Source organism: Chiloscyllium punctatum, chromosome 20 (genome assembly GCF_047496795.1).
Source record: "Chiloscyllium punctatum isolate Juve2018m chromosome 20, sChiPun1.3, whole genome shotgun sequence".
NCBI lineage: Eukaryota > Metazoa > Chordata > Chondrichthyes > Orectolobiformes > Hemiscylliidae > Chiloscyllium > Chiloscyllium punctatum.
The window spans coordinates 7115083-7140517 of record NC_092758.1 but is presented as its reverse complement, the minus strand read 5'-3'; the positions used below and the strand labels follow the sequence as shown (position 1 = coordinate 7140517).

General features: G+C 39.5%; 1 protein-coding gene across 1 annotated transcript in view; it reads left to right on the top strand.

The window, feature by feature from the left end:
• LOC140492287 (uncharacterized) overlaps nt 1-25435 on the top strand; it is a 90444-nt gene that overhangs the window by 57057 nt on the left and 7952 nt on the right. The window contains exons 6-7 of the mRNA XM_072591240.1: nt 18393-18503; nt 25072-25171. Of these exons, the coding sequence (XP_072447341.1) occupies nt 18393-18503; nt 25072-25171 (211 nt within the window). The remainder of the gene's footprint in view (nt 1-18392; nt 18504-25071; nt 25172-25435) is intronic.

Genomic DNA, 25435 nt, shown 5'->3' with positions numbered 1-25435 from the left:
TTCTTATGCCAGAGAGGACAAAACCAGGACATAGGTCACACCCAGATTAAGATAATAGTGATGTTATGATAGCTTTGATCTAATTGGAAAAACAAAAGAATTGCGGTTGCTGTAAATCAGAAACAAAAACAGAAATTGCTCAAAAAGATCAGCAGTTCTGGCAGCATCTGAGGAGAGCAATCAGAGTTAACATTCTGGGTTGAGTCACCCTTCCTCAATGACCTAATTGTAGTCTAGATGGACACAGAGAAAGAATGTTGTTAAGAAAGTTCCAGTTTCTCAATTTAGCATACAATATTGTGGGCCTCTTCTGATATAGTGATAGTGTCCCTACCTGCAGGCCAGAAGGCCTGGATTTAAGTTTCTGCTCCAGACGTGTGTCATAACCTGCCTGAACATGTTGGTGAAAAATATTTACGGTCTTGTCTGCAGACAAGACAGGAGTATCTCTGGCTAGTCCATGCAAATTAAACTGTTTACACATGGCTTGCACTCAAGGGACAGACTGAGACAACTAGACAGCATATGTATCAATGAAAGAGAACAAACACAAACACTTGACCTTGCCATAAGGGGATTCCTTCTCAACATGATGTAACTGATGACCTTGAATAACACATTCATAATATTGATTTGCATCGTATGCTATTGCTACTGTGTGAAACAACTGGATTATTTCTCTACCATAGACCGAAAAAAAGACAGTCTGCACGCCCTTCTCTGGTCGTAACCCCGAAGATATTAGGGCAAGCATCAATATCATAGAGTTCCGGCTAGAGATGCTAATGAGAAGATACCCTTTGCTACCTCATTCCCCAGAAAACTTTCAAAACATCAGAAGATTCAGAAACTTACAGAAAACAAATTCAGTAACGACAAAATGCATGCTGAGCCTCTCATATTGTTAAAAAGAAACTCGAGTTTATATAAGGTATTTTACATCTGAGACCACTTCATAGCCAAGGAAGTACTCGTGAAATATATTCACTGCAGGAACACAGCGTTTAATTTATGCACAGCAAACTTTCACAAACAGCATGAAGACAATTTATTTTTGAGGTGGTGATTAGGGAATAAATGTTGGGCAAGCAAAAGCACCCCTTCTGTATTTTTAGGATCCTCTGTGTCCACTTGAAAGGGCAAACCAGATTTAATTTTTAAATCTCTTCTGAAAATCAGCCACTCCAACAATACAGAACTCTATAGGAAACACACTTGAGTGTCAGCCTATATTATGTGCTTTTATCTCTCGAGTGGAACGTGAGCGCACAACCTTCAGGGCTCAGAGGTGAGAGTTCTACCCAAATATATTCACAATCACTGACCAACCTCAGCAAGGCTTGACTGATTCATGAACATGTCAGCAATACAAAATTCAAGCCTACAGTTAGGAAGCTTCCTGCTTTTCTGCCAGCACATCTGCTGACCTAGATAAATGGAAACATCCACTCACATCAAATTCTCAGGGGTGTGAGCACATTGAAGTTGAATGCTCTCTCTTGCACATACACCTACTTCTCACATTGTCAAGACTGCAGCTCTACAGGTGCAGATCTAAAAATAAAATGTTCACTTCACGTCAGCACAATCACAAGGGAGCCAGTGCTGTTCAGTAATTGCTCTCTGTAAAGATTTCCCCCTCCCCCACCTGACTTTATCAGAACCTACCCATTTTAGATTTTTGTGCACTGATGTGATTATCTCCTGATGTGTTTAAATTATAAGAATTTGCATGGTGAATTTCAAATGCCTAAGTCCAGTAAAGAAAAATATTCCCACCACTGACAAAATGAATTCAGAAGCACACAATATCTCCATGTAGCTGAAGGGACAGTTAAATCCTTCATCAGTCTGATTCTGAAGGTACATCCCATTCACAATACTTGACCATCTTCCTCTTCAAAATGTTCACCAAGTATTACAGAATTGTATACACTTTAAAAAAAATCTTATATATGCATAATGGTTGAACATTGCAAAGTAGGTAAAAATAGCAATTATTTGTGTGCTTGCTGGCTTCAAACTTATCTTGTCATGGATACCAGGGACTTAGTTGTTAAATGCACTTTGCAATATGTTAGCAAGCTAGAGAGCAAGATGGGTCTTGGGCTGTCCTCACTGGTCTAAATTGAGCTGCTTACTTTGCATCTTGATGATCATGCATGGTCTACCATTGGCGAAAAGGATAGCCTTTATTGAATGTTGTGAGTCATGCTGGGATCTGCATATGCATCAGGTAACAGCAGAGTTTCTCTCAACAGTGATGCCTCCCCTATTTGACCAGCTTCTGCAAAAATTGACCAAAACTCTGCAGCAATATTCTCACATGAAGATTGACTATTTGGATAACAATACCTGCTGTTTCTGTAAATATATATTCCAACATATATCAATAATTTCAGAGATAAGGCAAAGATAAATTGCACATTTTGATGAACATTTTGAATTTGATTTTCTGTAAATTTCTCTCTCCATCCCACTCCCACTCCATCCAAAAATAATATTCGAGTAATCTAGCTTTAGGGAATCTGCTTAATCTTGAAGAAATGTGAAAAAAGTCACCAGGGAGATATTGTCATTCTTATAAAGTATTGAACTAACTTTGTATTACAGAATGATTCACTGCCTTTCTGGGAATAATGCAGCCTAGGCCAATTATCGATATTTCCACAGGCTAAGGAAACGGAAAGAACTCTCACGAGATTGGTCACCTTCCATTGTAGGCAGGTAGCTCAGAAATCTATGCACAGGCTAAATACTTCTTCAAAGAAAATTACTCTTTTATGATTTTTTTTAACGTACAATAGCCTGCAATTCAAATTGCAGTTTTATTGAATATATTTCCTCCAAAAGGCTGGGAATGATAAGTGCCTTTGTATTTGGGTTCCACAATATAAGCAATTATTCCGGGATGTAAGTGTTGCTGATTCATGCAGCATTAATGATCCACTTAAATGGTCTAAGCAATGAAGATGCTGATCTGCCTTCCAGAAGCTCTTCAGTCCTTATGGTAGATACATCAACAGGGCTGTTAAGCAGGGAACTGCAAGATATTGACCAAGTGACCATGAAGGAATGGCAACATATGTCTTCAAGCATCTCTTCAGTACCTTTCCAATTCTATGATGAAATTAGAATAGAGTATATATGTTTTCTTTTTTAAAAGTTGTCAGCTCTAGATTTATGAACATAGAACATTACAGCGCAGTACAGGCCCTTCAGCCCTAACATTGAGCCATAAACTTTTTTGTTTTGCACCTTGATGATCATGCACGGTTTACAGTTGGCTAAAGAGATAGCCTTTACTGAAGATTGTGAGTCATTTTGGGATCTGCGTGTGCATCAGTCAAGAGCCGAGTTTCTGTCAACAGTGATGCCTCCCCTATTTGATCAGCCTGCCAAATTCCAGGAGCAATGTTCCCTCATTCCTGATGAAGGGCTTATGGCCGAAATGTTGATTCTCCTCCTCCTCAGCTGCTGCCTGACCTGTTGTGCTTTTTCAGCACCACTCTCTTGACTCATACAACATTGAGCAGTACATAAAACCTTTGAGCCACCAGGAGGTGCCATTAGTTGTTGTATTGTTGCTAGTATCTGGTCTTATTGGAAAATAACAACAGGTCAGGTGCTCAGAGGAAGGAGAGGACCCAGGTCCACAAAGAGATCATTCAAGAATGGCTGCCACAAAGCCCATTTTCAGGTCTGGGTGAATTGGACACGCTGGATTCAGAGTCAGGCAAAGGCAATCTGGGAAGAACTGAGGAGGCTCCCAGTTCCACAGGGCAGAAAGCCTTCCTCAGGCCTCTAACTCTCTGTTCCAAAATTAAAATAACATATAAAACTTTACCCAGCCTCATCCTTAATGAACCCCTTACACCCATTTACCTACACACTCCATGCCCCATTCATGCTAACCCATGTCATCAAGTAGCCTCTTTCCATCCCCATGTCCTTTCAAACCCCCATGCCACCCTTTATAACTTAGCCATCTCCATGGATTCTCATATTCCAAATGCCACTTCAATTCTCTCTACATGTCCCCTCTTCATTCATACCCCCACTGTTACTCCATGAATCAACTTTGTGCTAGCTCATGGCAACTAAAGAGGTTCACCTTTTCCCCTGCACTTACCATGCCAATTCATATAATTCCATTAGTACCCAAGAACACTGGAAAATTCAAGTTCTGCAACTTACATTACATCTACTTTGCACTCTTCACTCTATTGTCATTGGTTACAAACACATTTTGATAATTATTGACAGAGTTCATGCTCCTTGACAGTTTTAGATTATTTAAAAATCTGAAACTTCTTGACAAGTTTGACACTTCTTTACATTCTTTACATTGATAATTTGTGATTGTTCTTGACAAACTTTGTGCTTTATATGAGTTTTACAGTTCCAAGGGGTTTTTGCACCTTTTCAGCACAATCCTTTTGATTGTCAGCAACCCCACAGGTTACCTGACTGTGCTCCTGAGGTTATGTGATTTCCCCCTCCCAAGCGTGCTTGACCTCTACCTAAGCAAAGCTGTTCCCCTTTATAGTGTGAGCATGGATCATGTCCATATGGTCTACTTTAGCTCTCCAAAGGGATTCCCCAGCTATTCAAACAAAATTCAGACATACTCTGATCAGGTCTAATGTGCACACCAAGCTTCCACATGCCAAAATCATATTTCAGTGGAGAAAGATAGTGTTTTAAATGACCAGCTGCCTCTGTAAAATGTGCACAAAACTTTACCTGACTCCACTCCATACTCTTCAAGAAAGCAAGGTGCCATGTTCACAGTGTTGAACTATATCCGTACAGAAGTATCTTTGTCACGTTGGACTGTGACTTTGCATTAACAGTTCTCTGCATTATGTTCCAAATCCAGCTCCGTGAGTTGATTTCAGGGAAACCTGTGCCCAGATCAGTGCAGAGTGATGAAGAAAGAGAGAGAAGGATAGCTTTTATGTAGGGTGCCTTTCACATTATGGAGACACCAATTAATTTTTTTAACTATATTCCCTTTTGTAATGCGGGAAACAAAGAAACCAAATTAAGCACAAGTTCCCATAAACAATAATGAAAACTAGATTTTTTTGGTGCTGTTGCTTGAGAGATTAACCATCTTAAAAGCATTATGCATGTACCTACACCATGGTCTGCAACAGTTCAAGTACTCAACATCACCTACTCAAGGGAAATTAGGGAAGACCAATAAATTCTAGCTTGGCTAGCAATGCCCATACCCAGGAAAGAATGCTGGGATGCCAGGTGGGGTATGGACTATTTACACTAATCTTAAAAAGGAATTAGGGTCCACAATTGAATTTTTAACCTGATGGACATCTTCTTCAATAGTGCAGTACTTCTTGATTCTAGATTTTGTATTTGAATTTCAAGACTTAGTTAAACCCATGGTATTCATATTCAAAGGTAGGATGGCTACTGCTGGGTCTGGGACATGTTTAAGCCCAAAGCAATTACTTACTCTCATGTTTAGGGAAATATGTGGGAGGTGCTAAAATGCTAGATGGCACATGAGGATTGGTGACTTTGTCATTCATTGGGTTCAGCACCGGTGGTGTCAAAGTGGTAGTGGAAGGACATCACTGTGACATTGGTGAAATGGGCCCAGCAGCGAGAGATGTGACTCTGATGTTGGTGGGTCCAGTTCACGCTACAGTGAGGAAGTGACGGAGGAGAATCAGCCCAGCGGTGGAAGATGGCACCTGAAGAGTGGCAAATTCAGCATTGGTTGGGTCCAGTGTAGACAGCGGTGAGGCTGTGGAGGAGGGATGGCAGCACAGGCATCATTGGCTCAGCACTGATGGACTCTCTTTAAGCTATATCTTTCTATTTTCGTACTTATTCTTAAAACTATTCAAAATGGTACTGGATCATGGTAACAGTGGAAAAAGCTTTTCACTGTATTTTTCTGCTTTTCTCACTGTAAAATACACACGACAATAAAATCATTCATTCATTATAGGCCAGCAAGTTGAGACATTGCAATCTCCAGCCTGTGTTGGATTAACGCAGCTCAGACACTGAACAGCAGGCATACCCTGGCATAGAATGTAGACCATCACAGAAACTTTCCTCCACTAATTAGATGAATGACTCTGCTTAGAAAATACAGGTGCATGGATGTTGGGTGAGAGTTATAGGAAACATGCCTCTGACAGTTACAAAGGTAGAAATAGTTGGCAGACACCTGATATTTGGGTTTACAGATGAAGAATCACAACTTGCATAAAGGAATAAAGTATGAGATTAAAGCCCTTAAACTCTCAATTCAATTTTTAATTGCTGACACCATATTCTTATTACCTTATTTGACGTAAAAGTGTATATATTGTAATGAAGTCAACCATGTGGACCTCATAGGATGAGTTCCCTGATAGGGGCTGTTAATCTGGTCCAATCAAGGAGCCCTAGCTGAAGACTGTTTAAGAAGGGTGGTAAGGACAAGCCAGGGAACTATAGACCGGTGAGCCTGACCTCGGGATTGGGCAAGTTGTTGGAGGGAATCCTGAGGCACAGGATGTACATGTATTTGGAAAGGCAAGGACTGATTCGGGATAGTCAACATGGCTTTGTGCGTGGGAAATCATGACTCACAAACATGTTTGAGTTTTTTGAAGAAGTAACAAAAAGGATTGATGAGGACAGAGCAGTAGATGTGATCTATATGGACTTCAGTAAGGCACTTGACAAGGTTCCCCATGGGAGACTGATTAGCAAGGTTAGATCTCATGGAATACAGGGAGAACTAGCCATTTGGATACAGAAGTGGCTCAAAGGTACAAGACAGGGTGGTGGTGGAGAGTTGTTTTTCAGACTGGAGGCCTGTGACCAGTGGAGTGCCACAAGGATCGGTGCTGGGCCCTCTACTTTTTGTCATTTACATAAATGATTTGGATGTGAGCATAAGAGTTACAGTTAGTAAATTTGCAGATGACACCAAAATTGGAGGTGTAGTGGACAGCGAAGAGGGTTACCTCCGATTACAACAGGATCTGGACCAGATGGGCCAATGGGCTGAGAAGTAGCAGATGGAGTTTAATTCGGATAAATGCGAGGTGCTGCATTTTGGGAAAGCAAATTGTACGTGTATGGAATAAGCTGCCAGAGGATGTGGTGGAGGCTGGTATAATTGCAACATTTAAGAGGCATTTGGATGGGTATATGAATAGGAAGGGTTTGGAGGGATATGGGCTGGGTGTTGGCAAGTGGACCGAAGGGTCTGTTCCATGCTGTACATCTCTATGACTCTATATAAACAGGAATGTCAGATATTCTGTTCACTCTGAGAGCTGGCTTGGAGGGAGGTGGATAAGTGTCAAGGACTCTCTCTGTGTAAAGAAAGAGTGACTTGGTGATGGGGTACCAGCCTCTGTGGGGTTACTTCAAAAAGTATTTTAATAGATTGCAGTAGTCAATTAAAAATTTACAAAATGCAGTCAAGTACTATATTGCCCTGTTGTTCTTTGCCTCGAAGCTGTGACTTAAAGCCCAAACCCACTACATTGAAACTCTTGTCGACTTGCCTCGTTCCCTGTTTTGATCTCTCCCCGATTTAACCTTGAGATGCCTCCTTGTTTCCTGAAAATTCCCTTCATTCTTTGTCATGCATCCACCACAATGATCACAGCCTCTTATTACTTCCAGTCTTATGACCCAATATGTTCCACTTTCTGATGATCTTATTGAAACTTTTAAGGGTAGAATAGGATAGATAGAGACAAAATGTTTCCTCTTACACAATCCCCCTTTAAGATGGTGATGAGAAAATTTCTTTGCAGCAGGGGAAGTTTTTCTATGGAATTCTTTTGCCAAAAATGAATTGGATGCTGAATCATTCCATTTATTCAAGAATGAGTGAGACAGAGTTTTGATTGTCAAGGGAGTAAGGTTATGATGGGGGTGCAGACATGAAAGTGGAATTGAGTGTGTAAACAGATAGCCATAACTTTATTGAATGGTGGAGCAGTGCAAAAAATCAGCTGGGCTACTCCTTCTCCTAAGTCATACCTTCCTACAGTAAAGATTCAAGAAATGAGTCAGTGCATATTTATAATTGTGGTTTACAAAGTTCAATGTTTGAGGTGTGTATAAAATTATTTTTGCAGAGATTAGTAATAGCAGGGATATGCCATTCAACCCCGTGAGCCCTTGCTGCCTATCAGTTAGATCATAGCTGATCAGCACTTCAAAATCCATGAACTTGTCTTTACTCCATTTCCCCTGCTATCCTTACCTAACACAAAACCATTGATCTCAGCCTTGCAAACATTGATTAAATCTTAGCATCCACAGCTTTTTGAAGGGGGTCGAGAGAAAAATGTTTCCAAATTTCTCATCTGAATGGGCTAGCTCTAAATTTAATGTCATGTATATTAAGGAAAAACAAGGACACATGTTGAAAACAGCAGGGAGTGGTCGCACTCAATCTTCATGAGGTAATACAGTTAAGTGTGTCAAACAAAGGATTAAAAATTGAATTGTGAAATGCTATCTCATATATTAATTCATAGCAGATTAAAATAACTGCCTGGAGTTTTCAGACAAAGGAGGCATCAAACGCAAAGGTTAAAAGAGAAGCAAAGGGGTGATTTGAACTAAATCCAAGATGCAGGAAAGCATCTAAATGAACAGGTTGTCATGGAAACTTAGGGAAGGAGAACAGAATTGAATCATTGATGGGAAATGTTCATGTGACAGGGAGGGAGGTGGGGCAGAAAAAGACGTATCTGTATCACTTTATTATCTTAATGTTTCAGCTACAGAGCTGCTCAAGATTCTTGCATTTGGGTTCCATGATGATTTTAAATCAAAACATTCACTTTATTATTCTATTAGCTATGGTTCTCACTGGATGATATTAGACAACGGAGAAAGCTTGACCTGTAAGTTAAGAGGAAAGCAAATAAAGTAAACAAGTTCACAATATAAGTCATGTAGAGAAAATCAGATTAGATTCCCTACAGTGTGGAAACAGGCCCTTCAGCCCAACAAGTCAACACCAACCCTCTGAAGAGTAACCTACCTAGACCCATTTCCCTCTGATTAATGCATCTTACACTATGAGCAATTTAGTATGGCCAATTCACCTGACCTTCACATCTTTGGACTGTGGGAGGAAACCCACACAGACACAGGGAGACTATTGCAAACTCCACACAGACATCAAACCTAGGACCCTGGTGTTGTGAGGTAGCAGTGCTAACCACTGAGCTGCCCCAATATTGAAATAATGATGAATCAACAGGTAGAACAGTTAAGAGGAGAAGGCAGCCATATTTACCTTAATGATCTGTTCCTGTTACAAATAAAAACCCTCTTTTATCTCTGTATCATTCAGATTTTCATTCTGTACTAATTGGTTTAATTCTTGCAAATACCACGTTGTGCATTTTCACACTGATCCACCAAGTTATAGAATCTTAAAGTACAGAAAAGCTATTCAGCCCACAATGCCCGTTTCAGGAAGAGTTGCTCAATTTAATGTCATGCTACAGTTTTCTCCCCATGACACAGAAAATTAATTCTCTTAAAAGAATCCATCTCCCTGTTTAAAGCTCCTGGGTAATTTGATTACACGACCCTTCAAGCAAGCAGTTAATTCCAAACTATAAAACCCTTTACATGACATAATTTCTCTCCATCTTGTCTTTTTTTTTAACTTGCTAAATATATTGTATCGATGCCCTTTGGTTATTGGTTTATTTAAGAGAGGAAACAGATTTGCCTTGTTTGGTTCATCAAAATCCTCGTAAGTCAAATCTATCGTGAGCTCGTTATTCCATTATATAACTTTGACTTTAAGACAGCAGTTGTCAGAGTAAATATCTGGAAGGCTATGAATTGAGATTAGAAGCAAAAATGATTTTTGTACAATCTGATTTGAAAGTTAGCAAACCTGAGTTTCCTTTCAGGAGAAAGTGAGGTCTGCAGATGCTGGAGATCAGAGCTGAAAATGTGTTGCTGGAAAAGCGCAGCAGGTCAGGCAGCATCCAAGGAGCAGGAGAATCGACGTTTCGGGCATGAGCCCTTCTTCAGGAATGAGGAAAGTTTGAGGAAAGAATGAGGAATGAGAAACCTGAGTTTCCTTTCAGAGTATTTTAGAATACAGATACCTTCCTGTGAAACACACTTGAGATAATTCTAATATTTACCATGAGTAGTATCAACTGAATCATAAAATCCTGTGAATACTACTAATGTGTACTAACATAAGAATGTTGATTGCAATGCTATAACCTTTCTTTCTCAGCTATTTTGATTGATGCTTTGATCCTAGTGCAGACTGGTTTAATCCTTCCCTCAAGGAGCAATGTGCAGACATGTGAGTGTTGAGGATTGGTGTACAGTATTGCATTTTCACATTGAACACTGCATTTTACTGTCACTGTTAAAAATAAAAATGCTAAGTGTACATTTTTGGAGAAATAATCTGGAACAATATGAAAATGCAATCGTTGAAGTCCGGTAAAATGCTTTCACTAAAAATCTTGCAGAAAATGTATCAAGGGAATCTAATTGAAGTCAACAACATTAATGTGATCAAGAGGAACTCATGTCAGTATTCAGAGAAGGAGGAATTGAAGGATGTATGAAAAAATTAGTTTTAAATGCCTTTGTTTGATTTTGACTCCCTGTGCAAACACTCATAACAGGGTTTTAACACATGCTGTGAAAGCTGCTGTTAACATTTCTCTATTCACATGCAGCAAGAATTCAACTCCCACATGTCATAGAGGCAGTGATGTACAAAGTAATTTGCTGTCTTCATTGTGGATCATTGCTGAATTTCATTACAAGTGTAAGATAGTTCTGCATTTCAAAATAAAAAATATACTCACCAATTGATGATCATAAATTGGTTATACATAGTATAGATGCCCTCCTATATCTCTCATTAGGTTTTCATATGTTATTGAACTTTTTTTAAAGAGCAAAGATGTGTATAAACATTATCAATGGTTTGTTTTTCTGCTGATGGAAGTGAGATGGACAGGCATTATGAATTTTACAACTTGCAATTGTAACTTTAACATTGAAAAATGTCCCGCAATGCTTGACAGAGATCAAGTAAAAGACAAAGGCTATATTAAGAAGTATTACGATAATCTTGCTTAAGTAGGTAGGTTTTAAGGAAGACCTTAACGGAACAGATGGAAGGACATAATTAGAGAATTCCAGAGGACCTGGTCGAGATGGTTGAAGGCACAGCTGTCAAGAGTGGGATGTGGGATTTCAGTGTAGGTTAGAAAGGCAAAATGTTTAGGTCAGGATATAGTGCTGACAAATTAATATCATAAAAAGTACAAACAGGTATAGGTCATTCAGCCTCTTAAGCCTGCTGTGCCATTCAATAGGATCATGGCTGATCCAACATTCCTTACATCCACTTTCCTGCTCTTTCCCTGTAATGCGTTTTGATCAAAAGTCTGTCTATCTCAGCCTTAAATACACATAAGGACTCTGCCCCACAGATCTCTGTGGCAAGCAATTCCAAAGACTCACAAACCGCTGAGAAGGGATTTCTCCTCATCTCCTTCTTAAGTTGGCCTCCCTTTGTGACTATGCCATCTGGCCCTAAACATTCCCATGAGAGGAAACATTTATCCTGTCAAGCCCCTTCTGAGTCCTACATGTTTCAATAAGGTCACCTGTCATTCTTCTACATTCCAGTGAGTACTGTCCCAAACTGTTTAGACTTTGCTCAGAAGACAATCCCTCCATACGATGGATCATCCCAGTGAATGTTTTCTGAACTGTTACCAATGAAATTATTTCTTTCCTTAAATAAGGAAATCAAACTGCTCATACTGCTCCAGATGTAGTATCACCAGAATCTTGGACAGTTGCAATAGGCCATCCCTACTCTTATACTCAAATCCCTTTGAAATAAGAGCCAACATTCAATTAGCCTTCCTGATTCTGCAGTTTCTCTCCATTTAAGTAATATTCTGTTCTTGTTGGGTTGGAGGAGGTTAGAAAGACAGAACAGGAGCAAGACCATCGGTTAACATGTTTAAGTTAGAGTAGTGAGTGACAGGATCTATTGTGGATAAACAGGGAGATAATGATAGATGAATTTGACTTAGGGGTGAGGTAGGATACAGGCAGTGAGGCTTTGATGAACTCAACAGTTTGCATGATGAACAATATGAGGCTTTCCAAAGGGTTATTTGGAATTGTCATGCTGGAGTTGAAACAACCATGGATGAAAGCTTCAACAGCACATAGGCTTAATTGGGACAATGGTTGGTGATGCTATAAATTCTGAAGTTGGAAGCTGTGGTGATGGAAAGATAATGAAATCAAAATCTTCGTTCAGGATGAAGTAAATGTTAAGATTCCAAACAGTCTTGTTCATCTTTAGACAATGGCCAGGGATAGGAGTGGGCGAAAGTGAGGACTGCAGATGCTGGAAACCAGAGTTTAGATCAGAGTGGTGCTGGAAAAGCACAGCAGGTCAGGCAGCATCTGAGGAGCAGGAAAATTGACGTTTCGGGCAAAAGCTCTTCATCAGGAATAGAGGCAGGGTGCCTGCAGGGTGGAGAGATAAATGGGGGGGATGGGGGGCTGGGGAGAAAGTAGCAAAGAGTACAATAGGTGAATAGGGGTGGGGATGGAGGTGATAGGTCAGAGAGGAGGGTGGGGGGAGGTAGCAAAGAGTTCAATGGGTGAATGGGGGTGGGGATGGAGGTGATAGGTCACAGAGCAGGGTGGAGTGGATAGGTGAGAAGGGAGATTGGCAGATCAGAGAGGTCATGAGGACAGTGCTGAGCTGGAAGGTTGGAACTGAGTAAGGTGGGGGGAGGGGAAATGAGGAAACTGGTGAAGTCCACATTGATGCCCTGGGGTTGAAGTGTTCTGAGGTGGAAGATGAGGTGTTCTTCCTCCAGGCGTCAGGTAGTGAAGGAATGGCAGTAAAGGAGGCCCAGGACCTCCACGTCCTCAGCAGAGTGGGAGGGGGAGTTGAAATGTTGGGCCACAGGCCAGTGGGGTTGATTGGTGTGGGTGTCCCGGAGATGTTCCCTGAAGCACTCTGCGAGGAGGTGTCCAGTCTCCCCAATGTAGAGGAGACCGCATCGGCAGTAACGGATACAATAAATGACATTGGTGGATGTGCAGGTGAAACTTTGATGGATGTGGAAGGCTCATTTGGGGCCTTGGATGGTGGTGAGGGAGGAGGTATTGGCGCAAGTTTTGCAATTCCTGCGGTGGCAGGGGAGGGTGCCAGGACAGGAGGGTGGTTTGCTGGGGGATGTGGACCTGACCAGGTAGTCACAGAGGGAATTGTCTTTGTGGAAAGCGGAAAGGGATGGGGAAGGAAATATATCCCTGGTGGTAGGGTCCATTTGGAGGTGGTTGAAATGTTGGCGGATGATATGGTTAATGTGAAGGTTGGTAGGGTGGAAAGTGAGGACAAGGGGGGGCGTTCTGTCCTTGTTATGGTTGGAGGAGTGGGGTTTGAGGGTGGAGGTGTGAGATGTGGATGAGATGCGTTGGAGTGCATCTTCAACCACATGAGAAAGGAAATTGCGATCTCTAAAGAAGGAGGCCATCTGGTGTGTTCTGTGATGGAACTGGTCCTCCCGGGAGCAGATACAGCAGAGGCGGAGGAATTGGGAATACAGGATGGCATTTTTGCAGGAGGTGGGGTGGGCAGAGATGTAATCCAGATAGCTGCGGGAATCTGGAAATTGCACTATTCACTTTCACGTTAATATTGAATAGTTTTATATTTCTTTTAAAAGTACTTGACAGAGATATTAGAAAAGTGCACTAAGTATTCATATGATAATTTGGTAATGTTCAAGTTCATATGTAATTCCTATTAAGTATTCTTCAGGTGAACACGTAAGACAACCTTTTGACATCTAAGGACTTGGAACTGTTTTAGTTATGTAGATGTCAAAGTAAGCATAACATTAAATTATTACAGCTTATCCATCTTCCTGTTATTACAAATTAAATTTTGTCAACCAAATGTCCCAGGGATGTGGGCTATTTGATAAAATAAATCAAGGTATTTAAGTAATTAAATCACTAATTTATTTATAAATCTCAATTAGTCGACAATGCCAGACAGAGTTCAGAATCAGATATCAGTACCTATGGTATAGGGAACCTGAGTGACAAAGGAAATCATGTGCTGCTACAATATCTAGATTGCTTTTCTGCTCAATTACATTAACTATCAAGGCCATGGCAATGTGCCAACAAAACCCTGATTAAATTAAAATAGCAATGATTTGATGATTATTTAGGACAGGCATAGCATATCTATATAACCCATCATAATTGTTGGCAGAATATAAACAAGTTCAGTGTGTTGTACCAAATGACATGTGGAAGCAGCTTGCAAATACATTTTATGCTATTCTGTTTTTGTTAAGCTCTAGATAAGACATTTAGCTCCATTCCTGATCTCCGCCTTCCACAGTATAAGATTTGTCATTCTGAACAGTCTTACAATTTACATATTGCAGTTTAGTTTCCATTTGTTCCCTCTATTTTATGTTCAAAACACTGTATACCCTTATCCCTACCTATCAGTGTACCTGTCCCTGTCATAGTAATAGGATTGATCGAATAAGCAAACATTTATCAGGGATCCATTAACTTTGTGGGTTAGTTTGCATAAAGCAGTAAAATATATTACACATCATGAAGCAGATATTACAGCAAGCAACATACAACACTTCCAAGCACTACAAACCTCTGAGATTCCTGTGATCCTTCAGATCTGGTCTCTTACACCTTGACAATTTCTTACTCTCCACTGACGATAACTATTTTCCACTGCCTAAGCCTTCAAATTTCTTACTAAATCTTGCCACTTCTCACCTCTCTCTGTCTCTCTCTATCTCTCTGTCTTTCCCTCTCTCTCCTCCCTCCTTCAAGTCAATCCTTAAAACCTATCTCTTTGATCAGGCTTTTGGTTACATCTTAAATCTTATGTGGCTCAATATCCAATGCCATATTCTATCTAAGTACATTGCTGTTCAAACACTTTGGGATGTTCATTGTCTTTAAAGACACTAATTAATGTCACTTGTTGTTGCTGTTCCTTCAGAAGAAGAAGAAGAAAAGCCTTAATTATTTAAATATAATTTTAGTGGCTTTCTTTATATCTTGTGGTCTCTTAGGTTAAGGCAATAGGTGGAAGCTTATATAACCATATGGTATTTGTGGCTTATGTTTCTTTTAGTAATTTAGAAACACCCGAGTGAGTATACTCTGCATGCCAAGCAAATCAAGAAATCTCCAAGTCAAGTTGCTATTAGTTAATGTTAGCTGAAGACATGGATGAAGTGGTAGAAATCAGTAAATCAAACACAAACCAAGCACTTAGAGGCATAGAGATGTATAGCATGCAAACAGACCCTTCAGTCCAACTTGTCCATGCTGACCAGATATCCCAACCTAATCTGGTCCCATTTGCCAGCACTTGGTCCATATTACAAGTATATATATTCTTCATTGGACATCACTAAGGTTGTCACATTGTTGGTTCTGTGACCATGCTATGTGCAAATTGGTTGGTCAACTGTGTGCCCCAGCAGGTCCGGATTTAAGTTCCACCTCCTTCAGAGGTGTGTGATAATATCGAGAAAATATCTAGAACATTGACTGCACTTTAACAGCACATCATAAATTAATTTAGGACATCCCAAAACTGTGAAGAGCTGACATAAATGCACGTTCCATGATTGTATATCCATTATAGCCACATTACTAATGAATTCCTATTTTAAGTTTTATAGTTAGAGAATTACGCTGTGCATGTTTGACAAGCAATTTGCCAACACATCCATACTATTCTTTGGCACTTCCTGATGGTTCACTTGGCAAAGTCAGTCTACAGCTTAGTGATATTAAAAGACGAAGTGCCAGATCAATGCAAGGCTCTATGGGAGCACAGTCAGAGTAGTAGGCATCAGTCCATTGTTTGCACCAATCAATTAGAGAAGGAATAAGTGAAATAAATCATGTCTAGCAGCTGCTGGTGACCCCAGCTGGAGAAATGCATGCAAATGCTAATGAGAAGGATAGGAACCAGAGTTGAACTTTATGCCCTGTAAAGATAGGTGGCTTGGCAGACATCACTGATTAATTTCATAGATAAGTAATGGCCATTTTGGACAGAGTCCATCACTTGTATTATTGAGTTCCAATATGACTTTGCATTTTTGGGAAAAGATTTGGGAGTGCAGGTGGGGGCGGCGGTTGGTGAGTGGGTGCCAAATACTTTATAAAAGGTCTTGGGTCAATATGATATGATTGATTTCTCAACTGCTTGCTGGCACAACCTAACTCTGAAGCATTCTGCATTCAAAATAGTATCACACTGTATTTTTAGATCAACACACAGCTGACTTCCTTTCATTGAGAAACTAACAAAGACATCATACAACTGCAATATTTCATGAATGAATTTAACTAAAATAGATTTAATTCAGCAAGGACTTGCAATAAATAATAACCGTAGGCAGAGTGTTGATGCCATGTCTCGAACAGCATGCTTTGTCTGACGTCAGTGTAAATGTCTATTTGCAGCTAATAAGAAAAATAACTTTTTGTTTTGCAGGACTAATAAATGTCTTGAAAAACAACTGAAGCAAAAAGAAACCAGTGCCTTATTCTGTACTTACTTGTTTTACAGTGTCTCTTGCTGTTTGTTGGCGCGAATGGCCAGCTTTGAATTATAGGGTTGTCTAACTTGCATGGCCTCTCTTCAAACAAGATCTCTGCACGTGAATGTATCTTAAAATCAAATCATAAGATATTGAGTTGACAATGACTGAATGCACTGGGCTACTCATGCTGCCAATATCATAGTATGGTGTTTATTGGGTTTGAAATTTGTCTTCTGCCTAAAGCAACCACCATTTTGGTGGGCAGGTAAAAGCACATCAGAACTACCAGTGAACTGTAAAACCAGGAAGGTGGCTGTGGGAGTCAGCTGACCAGTCAGGTGGTGCAAACAATCCCATAACAAAGGAACCTCAGACAGAGTAGTTTTTGTGAGTTCCAGGAGCAGCTTTCCTCTTCCTTCTGTTGCTGCTATATAATTAGAATAAAATGTCTTTTATGAGTAGTTTCAAGCCCCTCTGACAAAACCTGGCTAGTCTGCAAGGTGTCTTTTATAAATGGGCAAATCTATTTGTTTCATCTTAGATTGGCATTGCACTTTGGGATGTTATATCAATGTAAGTAGCTGAAACCATTTTAAAACATATCCTATAGAACAGTGTCTCCTATAGTAATACATATGTAAGTATAATATGTGACAAAATAATCCAAGATCATTGTGTTAAAATATACCAGGAGAGCTGGACAAGTGTAAGAGAGGTTCATGGTTGGCTTGGGCAATGCCAGGAAGTTAAACTTTAAACAAACACAGTTAGCTGTTTAAATAGATTGTAAGGCCGTGATGGACTCATTTGTAATTTGGCTAGTTATGGCTAGTTGTGAAGATTATGGTTGGAGTGTTTTTCAATGACAGGATCAAATAAACCAAAGAACCATTTTCATCCAAAATGACTTTGTGATGTGCATGGCACCATGGAATCAAAAAATGATTCATCACAGAAGGAAATCATTCAGCTCATAATGTCTGTGCTTGGTCCTTGAAAAGGTGATCTGGTTAATCTCCTGATCTTTCCCTAACCCTATACATTGCTGTAAATAAGTATCCATCCGATTCCCTTCTGAAGGTTATTGAATCTGCCTCCACCAATCTTTCAGGATGTATATGGCAGACCATAACGAGTATCTACATAAAGAATTCTGTTTGTTTTCCCTTTGGATTTTCATCAGTTATCTTCATTTGTATCCTCTGGTTACTGATCATCCTGTTAGTGAAAACCGTTAGTCCCTGTCTACTCTATGATTCACTGCTGTATTTCTACAATGACCATTAATTAGATTCTGTGATCAGTTGACCAGAGAAGCAGTTCAATGAGGTGGAGTGAGCAAGGTCTGCCTTCTTTCAACAATTGCAGTGTTCTACACCTTGTTTAGGTGTGTGTCCAGTATATGGTCAAGGATTGATCAAACACACCTGACTGAGGTAGGCTAATTCGACTTTCTTTAGAAGGCAAAACACCCACTGAGTGGGTCATTTATTATCACATACATTTTGCTCACTTTATTACTGAAAATCTTTCACTTTTTTCTTCTGTTAAAGTGCACTTTTACCCCTTTAAATTTGCTATGCTCATTCAAGGTTACCTTTTATTTAATTGCCATGATCCCTTTCTGCAGCAGGTGCTATAATTTCTGCATAACTTCACAAGTTACTTATTTTTTGCATTTATTTCCCTGATTTGTTTATATTTCTCCCACGTTTCCCGCCTCCATGTACACTCCATCAGCCGGTAGAGACGGGTGGACACTACCACGGACAGCTCCACGAATGCAGTTGCAGATGACGCTAGGCCCTCACGTACCAGGAACCTTGCGAAGTCAGTATCTCATCCCCCGAGGTGAGCTCCTCAGCTGAGGCATGGTGAAGCTCATCAACATGGCTTCCCTCTGCTTTGTTTTCAAAGTTGTTACCTTACTTGGTGGTTCTCGAAAATTGTTACTGATGATTACTAATGCTGGCTGTTGCTCTTGATCTTCCAGACTTTTTCATTAGGTGTGCAGTTGTTGCTCTTGCTGCCACGACTTTAACTGTCAATGTGTTCAATGTTCCAGGCTGCTCTTGCTGACTTCAAAGCTTTGTATGGCCGCTGCTGCACAAACATTTCTCAGTTTTATATCTTGCCAAGTTCTTTTATTTTTCCCAGTCCTCCTAAAAGAGGCCAATCCTAGCCTCATCCAATTGACTCGTCTTCATTTTTGAGTTTCAGTTAATGAGAGTCAGTAGGCTATTTGCCATTATTGGATACCCATGTCTATTGAATATTGTCCATGTCTGGTCTCATGCTTATGTACTATCCAATGAAAATGACCAGAATGCAAAGAGGAATTATAAGCCTGAATGATTTGTTCTCTTTCTTACTCCTCCACTGAGAGCAATCATAGTTTCTCTACAACTTCCCAGATGAGGGCAGCTTACTCAACACAAACTGGGGACTGACCTATGTCTTTTGTGCTTTCTGTGTTCTGGCTTTACTGTAGACGGTGTCCTGGTCTTTTGAGGATTTTCCTTAATTTTCACTTGTAACCATGTGGTATTTTTCTTCTCTTGTGTCTTTGTGCTCTGTCTTTCCATTATCTCACTGTCCTGCTTCAGGTGAGCATCAATACAATCGAAGCTACAGACTTCTTCATAATTTTATCACTATAGCATCAATATGCAGTTATTGTCTTACATGAAGAGCACATGCTCTAGTCCCTTGGTGATTTTCTGTAGCCCTTGCCAGTGAGGGGTCTCTGCTAGAATTAACAGAAGTCTCCACCTATGAACCATTGAAGTGAGTCTATGGGGAAATAGCTGAAGTTTTATATTTGTCAAGGATGCAGTTCAAAACTAAGAGTTCATGCACACGGGATTTAGAAGCTGACCATACAGTAAGTTTCAGAGTTGGAAACCGAACAGTAAGTAAGGGAATGATCAATGGCAGCAGTGGACTATCATCCAGTAATGAATTAACATCTTCCATAATTTTTAATTATCAGCTTTCCCCAACGTGACTATTTTCGAAAGGTTCAAAAAGATATATCAATATATTGCCACCTTTAGTCAAATGGGAAGACTAAATTATTCTTGTTCTATTATTAGTATGAATAAAGTAATACAGGTTTGTTCATCTTTTTAAAACTAGCAATAATACTAACTGACAGGTAGCACTTTGGATTTATCACATTAAGTTCTTGCTGATAGTAAGTTTTTAAGAAATAGACACTAGATCTGCACACACATTCCAGCAGGCTCATTGATTCTGGTAGCAATTTCCAAGTATTTAGTCTCTAGCTTATAGACTTATGTATTATAAGGTTATGTATGTTACAATAATGCTCATGTCCTGAATTCCTCAATTTATTCAGTTTAAGCACATTCATTAATCACACAAAGTGAATTTTTAATCACCAATCTGACAAACAATTTCACGCTTAAAAAGCATCATATTACAGGTCAGAGTATTGAGTACAGGAGATGGGAGGTCATGTTGCAGCTGTACAGGACATTGGTTAGGCCACTTCTGGTCTCCTTCCTATCGGAAAGATGTTGTGAAACTTGAAAGGGTTCAGAAAAGATTGACAAGGATGTTGCCAGGGTTGAAGGATTTGAGCTACAGGAAGAGGCTGAACAGGCTAGGGCTGTTTTCCCTGGAGTGTTGGAGGTTGAGGAGTGACCTTATAGAGGTTTACAAAATCATGAGGGGCATGGATAGGATAAATAGACAAAGTCTTTTCCCTGGGGTCAGAGAGTCCAGAACTAGAGGGCATAGGTTTAGGGTGAGAGGGGAAAGATACAAAAGAGACCTACGAGGCAACTTTTTCACACAGAGGGCGGTACGTGTATGGAATGAGCTGCCAGAGGAAATGGTGGAGGCTGGTACAATTGCAACATTTAAAAGGCATCTGGATGGGTATATGAATAGGAAGGGTTTGGAGGGATATGGGCTGGGTGCTGGCAGGTGGGACTAGATTGGGTTGGGATATCTGGTCGGCATGGACAGGTTGGACTGAAGGGTCTGTTTCCATCCTGTACATCTCTGACTCTATGACTCTACATCTTCAAAACTTACTATTAGCCAGCATGAAGGTAAAAGCTATACCTGGAGGCACTGTGATGCAGTCAATCATTTTATGATTTTACTGAGACAAAAGCTGAGTTGTTGAGTGTAAGAATTATACAGGTATAGATTATTCCATAGAATAAGGTGATGAACATTGAATGAAACTATTTAAATAGGTGGAGAACCATAGGATTATGCTGGGTCAAAAAACAATTTAGACTGATTCATAGATTTGCCAAGCAAGATTTTCAGACTTGTAGAGGTGAAAATGTAAATAGAGTATTGACTGCTAAATGGATACCAAGGTGACCAAAGAAACTCTATTTTGCAATCAAGATTAGGAATGATAAGGTGGGGCTTCAGAGAATTGTAATGGGTATTCATGCATGCAGTAATAAGCCTAAAAGCCGTACAAATTGATCAAATGCTCCTTACTTAACCACTAAATAAATCAGCAGCACATACAAAGAGGGTAAACGTATATTGGACTCAAACATCAACTATACTATAGTTTTGCTCCAGGAACTAGGCTGAGCCAAGTATGAAAAATGACAAGTTGGAAAGACTTTAGTCACTTCAATATTCAGATTTTTGAAACCTGTAGAGGAAAGAGAAGTTGAGGGAAAATTTGTCTTGTGGCTGAGAAGTGTAATGGATCAGAGAAAGGGAATGGCATGAAGAGTTTTGGTTCCAAAAGCAGGACACAAGCAGAAAGACAAAATCTGAAATGGAATATAAGGGAGAAAGAGTACTAAATGTTCCAACGATCAATGGACTTGGGGATAAGAAAAGTTGATACTTTTGTCCTTTCATTTCTTGGAGCAAATTTGCAACTGCCTTAGACAAATTGTTACTTCATCTCTGGCAACTGTTCAGGGTGTTTGAAAATAGCTTTGGCAGGCCCCATTCCTATATTCAGTGAACTGAATTTCCCACAGGATTACAATGGTAGGATAATAAATAAACAGACAATTAGCTCTACATTCACATTTTGAAAAAGACATCACTAGCAAAAACGCAGCTAATGCCAAGTTAGCTTAACTCATTGAGTATTGGTACAGTGCAAAGCACAACCCCTTTTTATGTTATGCAATAAATCATAATGATAATTAGCAAAATATAAAGTCCAGAAACAACAAGGCACCATAGGTCAAAAGGCCTTTCACCTGAAAATTAACATTAATCACCTGTCTCCTCAGATGCTGGCTCACTTGTTGAAAGTTGCCAATATCTTTTTGGGGAGGGGGGAGGTGGTTCCAGCATCATAGGGGTTTCTTTGTGAATAATCTTCTTTCACCGAACCAAAATTTGAGCCTTTTTCAATTGAAGTTATTATTGTTGATAATAGAATATTGAAATTAATGAAATAAAAACATTTTCCCCAAAACAAAAATCTTGGAAAAGTGTTGCAAGTCCGTTAGTCAGAAGGGAAGATTGCTTTTCACGTGGGAAGGTGGTAAAAAGATTTTAAATGTGATATTGCTAGAGTTTATGCAAGACAAGAATATAAAAGGCCATGAAACTAACATATGCAGTTGGGGTTTAGTTACAGATCAATCATGAGCTCACTGAGTTGCAGAACAGGATCTCGTTGCTGACGAGTGACCTACTGCTCATATGTTTCTGAGAGTGGACATGCTTCCTGAACACAGGAAGGTCATTGTGCAAAAGCCCCTCATGTAGGACTGGCTAAAACTCACAAAGTAAAACACAGAAAGAATAGAAAAGAATGCTATCTGTTCCCTTGGCACATAGAGATTTGACAACTTTCCAAGAAAGGAAGAAGTTCAGAACCAAATTGATGTGCTAATTGATCTCAGTCAGTGAAAGGTTAATAGCTACATTTCAGTGAATATGCTAAGGATAGCTTGATGTTGCTAATTAGTGTCTAGACAGATGCTGCATTTTCCAAAAATGCTGGAGGATAGTGATCAGGAGAGGGATCTCTTCTCATGCTCACTAACTTCATAGCATATGTCAGTTTAGCTCATTTGGTATCACTCTCATCTTTGAGTCAAAAGATTTTAAATTATGTTAGTGTTACATTGTTTGAAACATTATAATTATTAATCTGGAGCCTGATCTAGCTAGACGAGCTTATGTGATGCTATTGGAAGAAAGGCAGAAAGGTTCTCCAGGTGTTTCAGCCAAATATTGCTCCATCAGGTACTGCTATGCCAAAATATAACTTACCTGATCACTCATCTCATTGCTGTCTGTGGGACATTGCTGTGGCTGCCCCATTTGCCTACATGATAAAAGTGATTGTGAGTCAGTGTTTGCTTTGCAATGCTTGTGAGGAATGTGGTAAGATATTTATAACTGGATGTTCTTTCTTTTTCCTTACCTCGCATAGGAATGATGAGGTGAATGTAGAACCTCAGCTGCACCTCTGGTTGTAATCAGCTGATTCAGCAGAGCCCAAGGACCTTCTGCTCTGTGTGTTTCAATGCACATTTGGTATCATATTTCTCCAATGACCCATTGGGCAAAACTATGATGTGTACATATCCTCATTCTGGCAAATGCCTAGGCTCAAAAATGGTTTCTAAAGCTGTTTAGACATGTATGCAGCACTAAAGGGTAAATGATTGGTTTGTTTTGTTGAATTCCTTTGTACATTTTCACATTCAATGTCTCAATGAGATAGCATAGATTTACACATTGGCTATTCTTAAATCAGTTGACGGTAGCTGCAGACACCTGCATCCTGCTCTCCGAACCATTCCTACATTTGCAAAATTTTTCTTTCCTATGGCATCATTCATATGCATAGGTGACCTACAAGACTTCAGCTGCTTGTGATAGATGACGCAGGTAATGTCACTTCAATGGATGGATTCATTTTTTTAACTTTACAGCTTGGGATGTTGATCAGTGTGTTAATGCAATTTCTCTGAAGTATTTTAAGCTGTTGTCATTTATTATTTGAGTACCTGAAAGTGGCAGCTTTTAATAAAATGTCACCAACTCCAGTGGACCTGAGATATGAAAGGTTCATGCATTTGTCTTTATTTTGTGAAAGGAGTTTTTAAAATGTAAGTTGCTTTATACAATTCATTACTTTTTTCTGGCTTCCCTTCCAGATTTATGGGGGTCCAACTTCTTTCAGTTGTAAAGCAATGTTATGCATATATTTGTGAAGAATTAATCTTTTCACTATTTGTGGGGTGAAATCATATCACATTATAATAGAATGGGGTAAATAATCTGACAGCTGTTATTCTTCTACTAATACTAAATCTGTTCAATTCCTTTTAACACAGGTTAACCATACATTAAAGAACAGAAACAATTACCTCAGAGTAGTTTGGATTATATTAGAATTACCCATTACAAGTATATATATAACTGTAATTGCATCCAAGCAGACAAATACTTACATTTCCTTCTTCAGGGGAGAAGGGCACAAATTGGAAGGTTGAAACAATATAACAGCAAAAGTTTTCAAATAAGTTGCTGCATATATTAGTGTTCAGAGATCTACACTCAAAAAAAATTATCAAGTTTATACGTTGTTAACCAAATATGTATGAAAAAGTATTGTGATTCTTGGTCAATATTCAGTCTTGGATGAGCCACAAATTCCTCCATTAGGAATACTGAACTCAATTCTTCAGCACCACCAGCTCCCATCACTGACAGATATTCCAATGTCTTGTCATGAAATCAATGCCTTCATCTTTTCCTCCTTCCCTCACTGACCACAGACGTTTACTTCCAACATCACAATTTCCTTGCCCTTATGTCTACCACTCATCTTTGCCATTGAAATATTTAAGCTTGCCTTCCATTGGCCTTATGCCAATTTGGGAAGAACTTTGAGATGTTCTTTCTTCAAGATGCGTTACAGTTGGTTTTGTTGTTTTTGTAAACCAGTTCTAATCTATAGCCACCACCATTGCCTTGTCCTACTTAATATCAAACTCTTCATTCCTTGTCTCCTCCTCTAATTCTTTGCCTCTGGCCTCATATGACCATCCCATCTCGACTTGTCCATTGTTGGTAGCAAAGACTTCAGATACATTTGACATTCTCCACCTCATGGCCACCACAGCAAAATTCTTTTATGATACATCTCTGTCTTTGTCCTAAAAATAAGTTTTGAATGTCCTCTACAATGAAGCTTTAGGTAATTTATTATTTTCCCCACAGAACCTGGATATTCAGTCTCTTATCTACTTATATCTGTGAACTTTCTTGGGACAATATTTGAGTTAAAATGTCAAGTTTAAGGAACTTTTGCCATTATTGTTTTTGCTGTGACAGTTGTAATACCATACTTGTTGAATGTACCCAGATGCAGATTTTCATTATATCTGAAGCTTTAACTTGTACATATCTTCTGTTGTCTTCTTTACAGAGCTACATACGAGTGGAGCACGTATCAGTAATTCAAGCGTGGAATTCATTGCACCCATTGTTGGCAGCCTGCATGGTCCATGGGCTGCAAATCAGACACGGTAACAACTACACTTGAATTCCTGATATGCGCTTCAAACTGTGCCTTGAGCACAAAATTATAGCACTAACCCCTTCTGCACAATGGCTGTAAAATTATTCTGAGCATATATTGACATGTTACTGCTAAATTTGCTCTGCTGTCTTTTCAAAAGGCATTAATCCATTTGTAATACATAGGTAAAAACTTCTAATATGTTAATATAATTTTATTAATATGACATAATTTTGATGCCATTGAGTTTTGTTAATCACCTTTTATATAA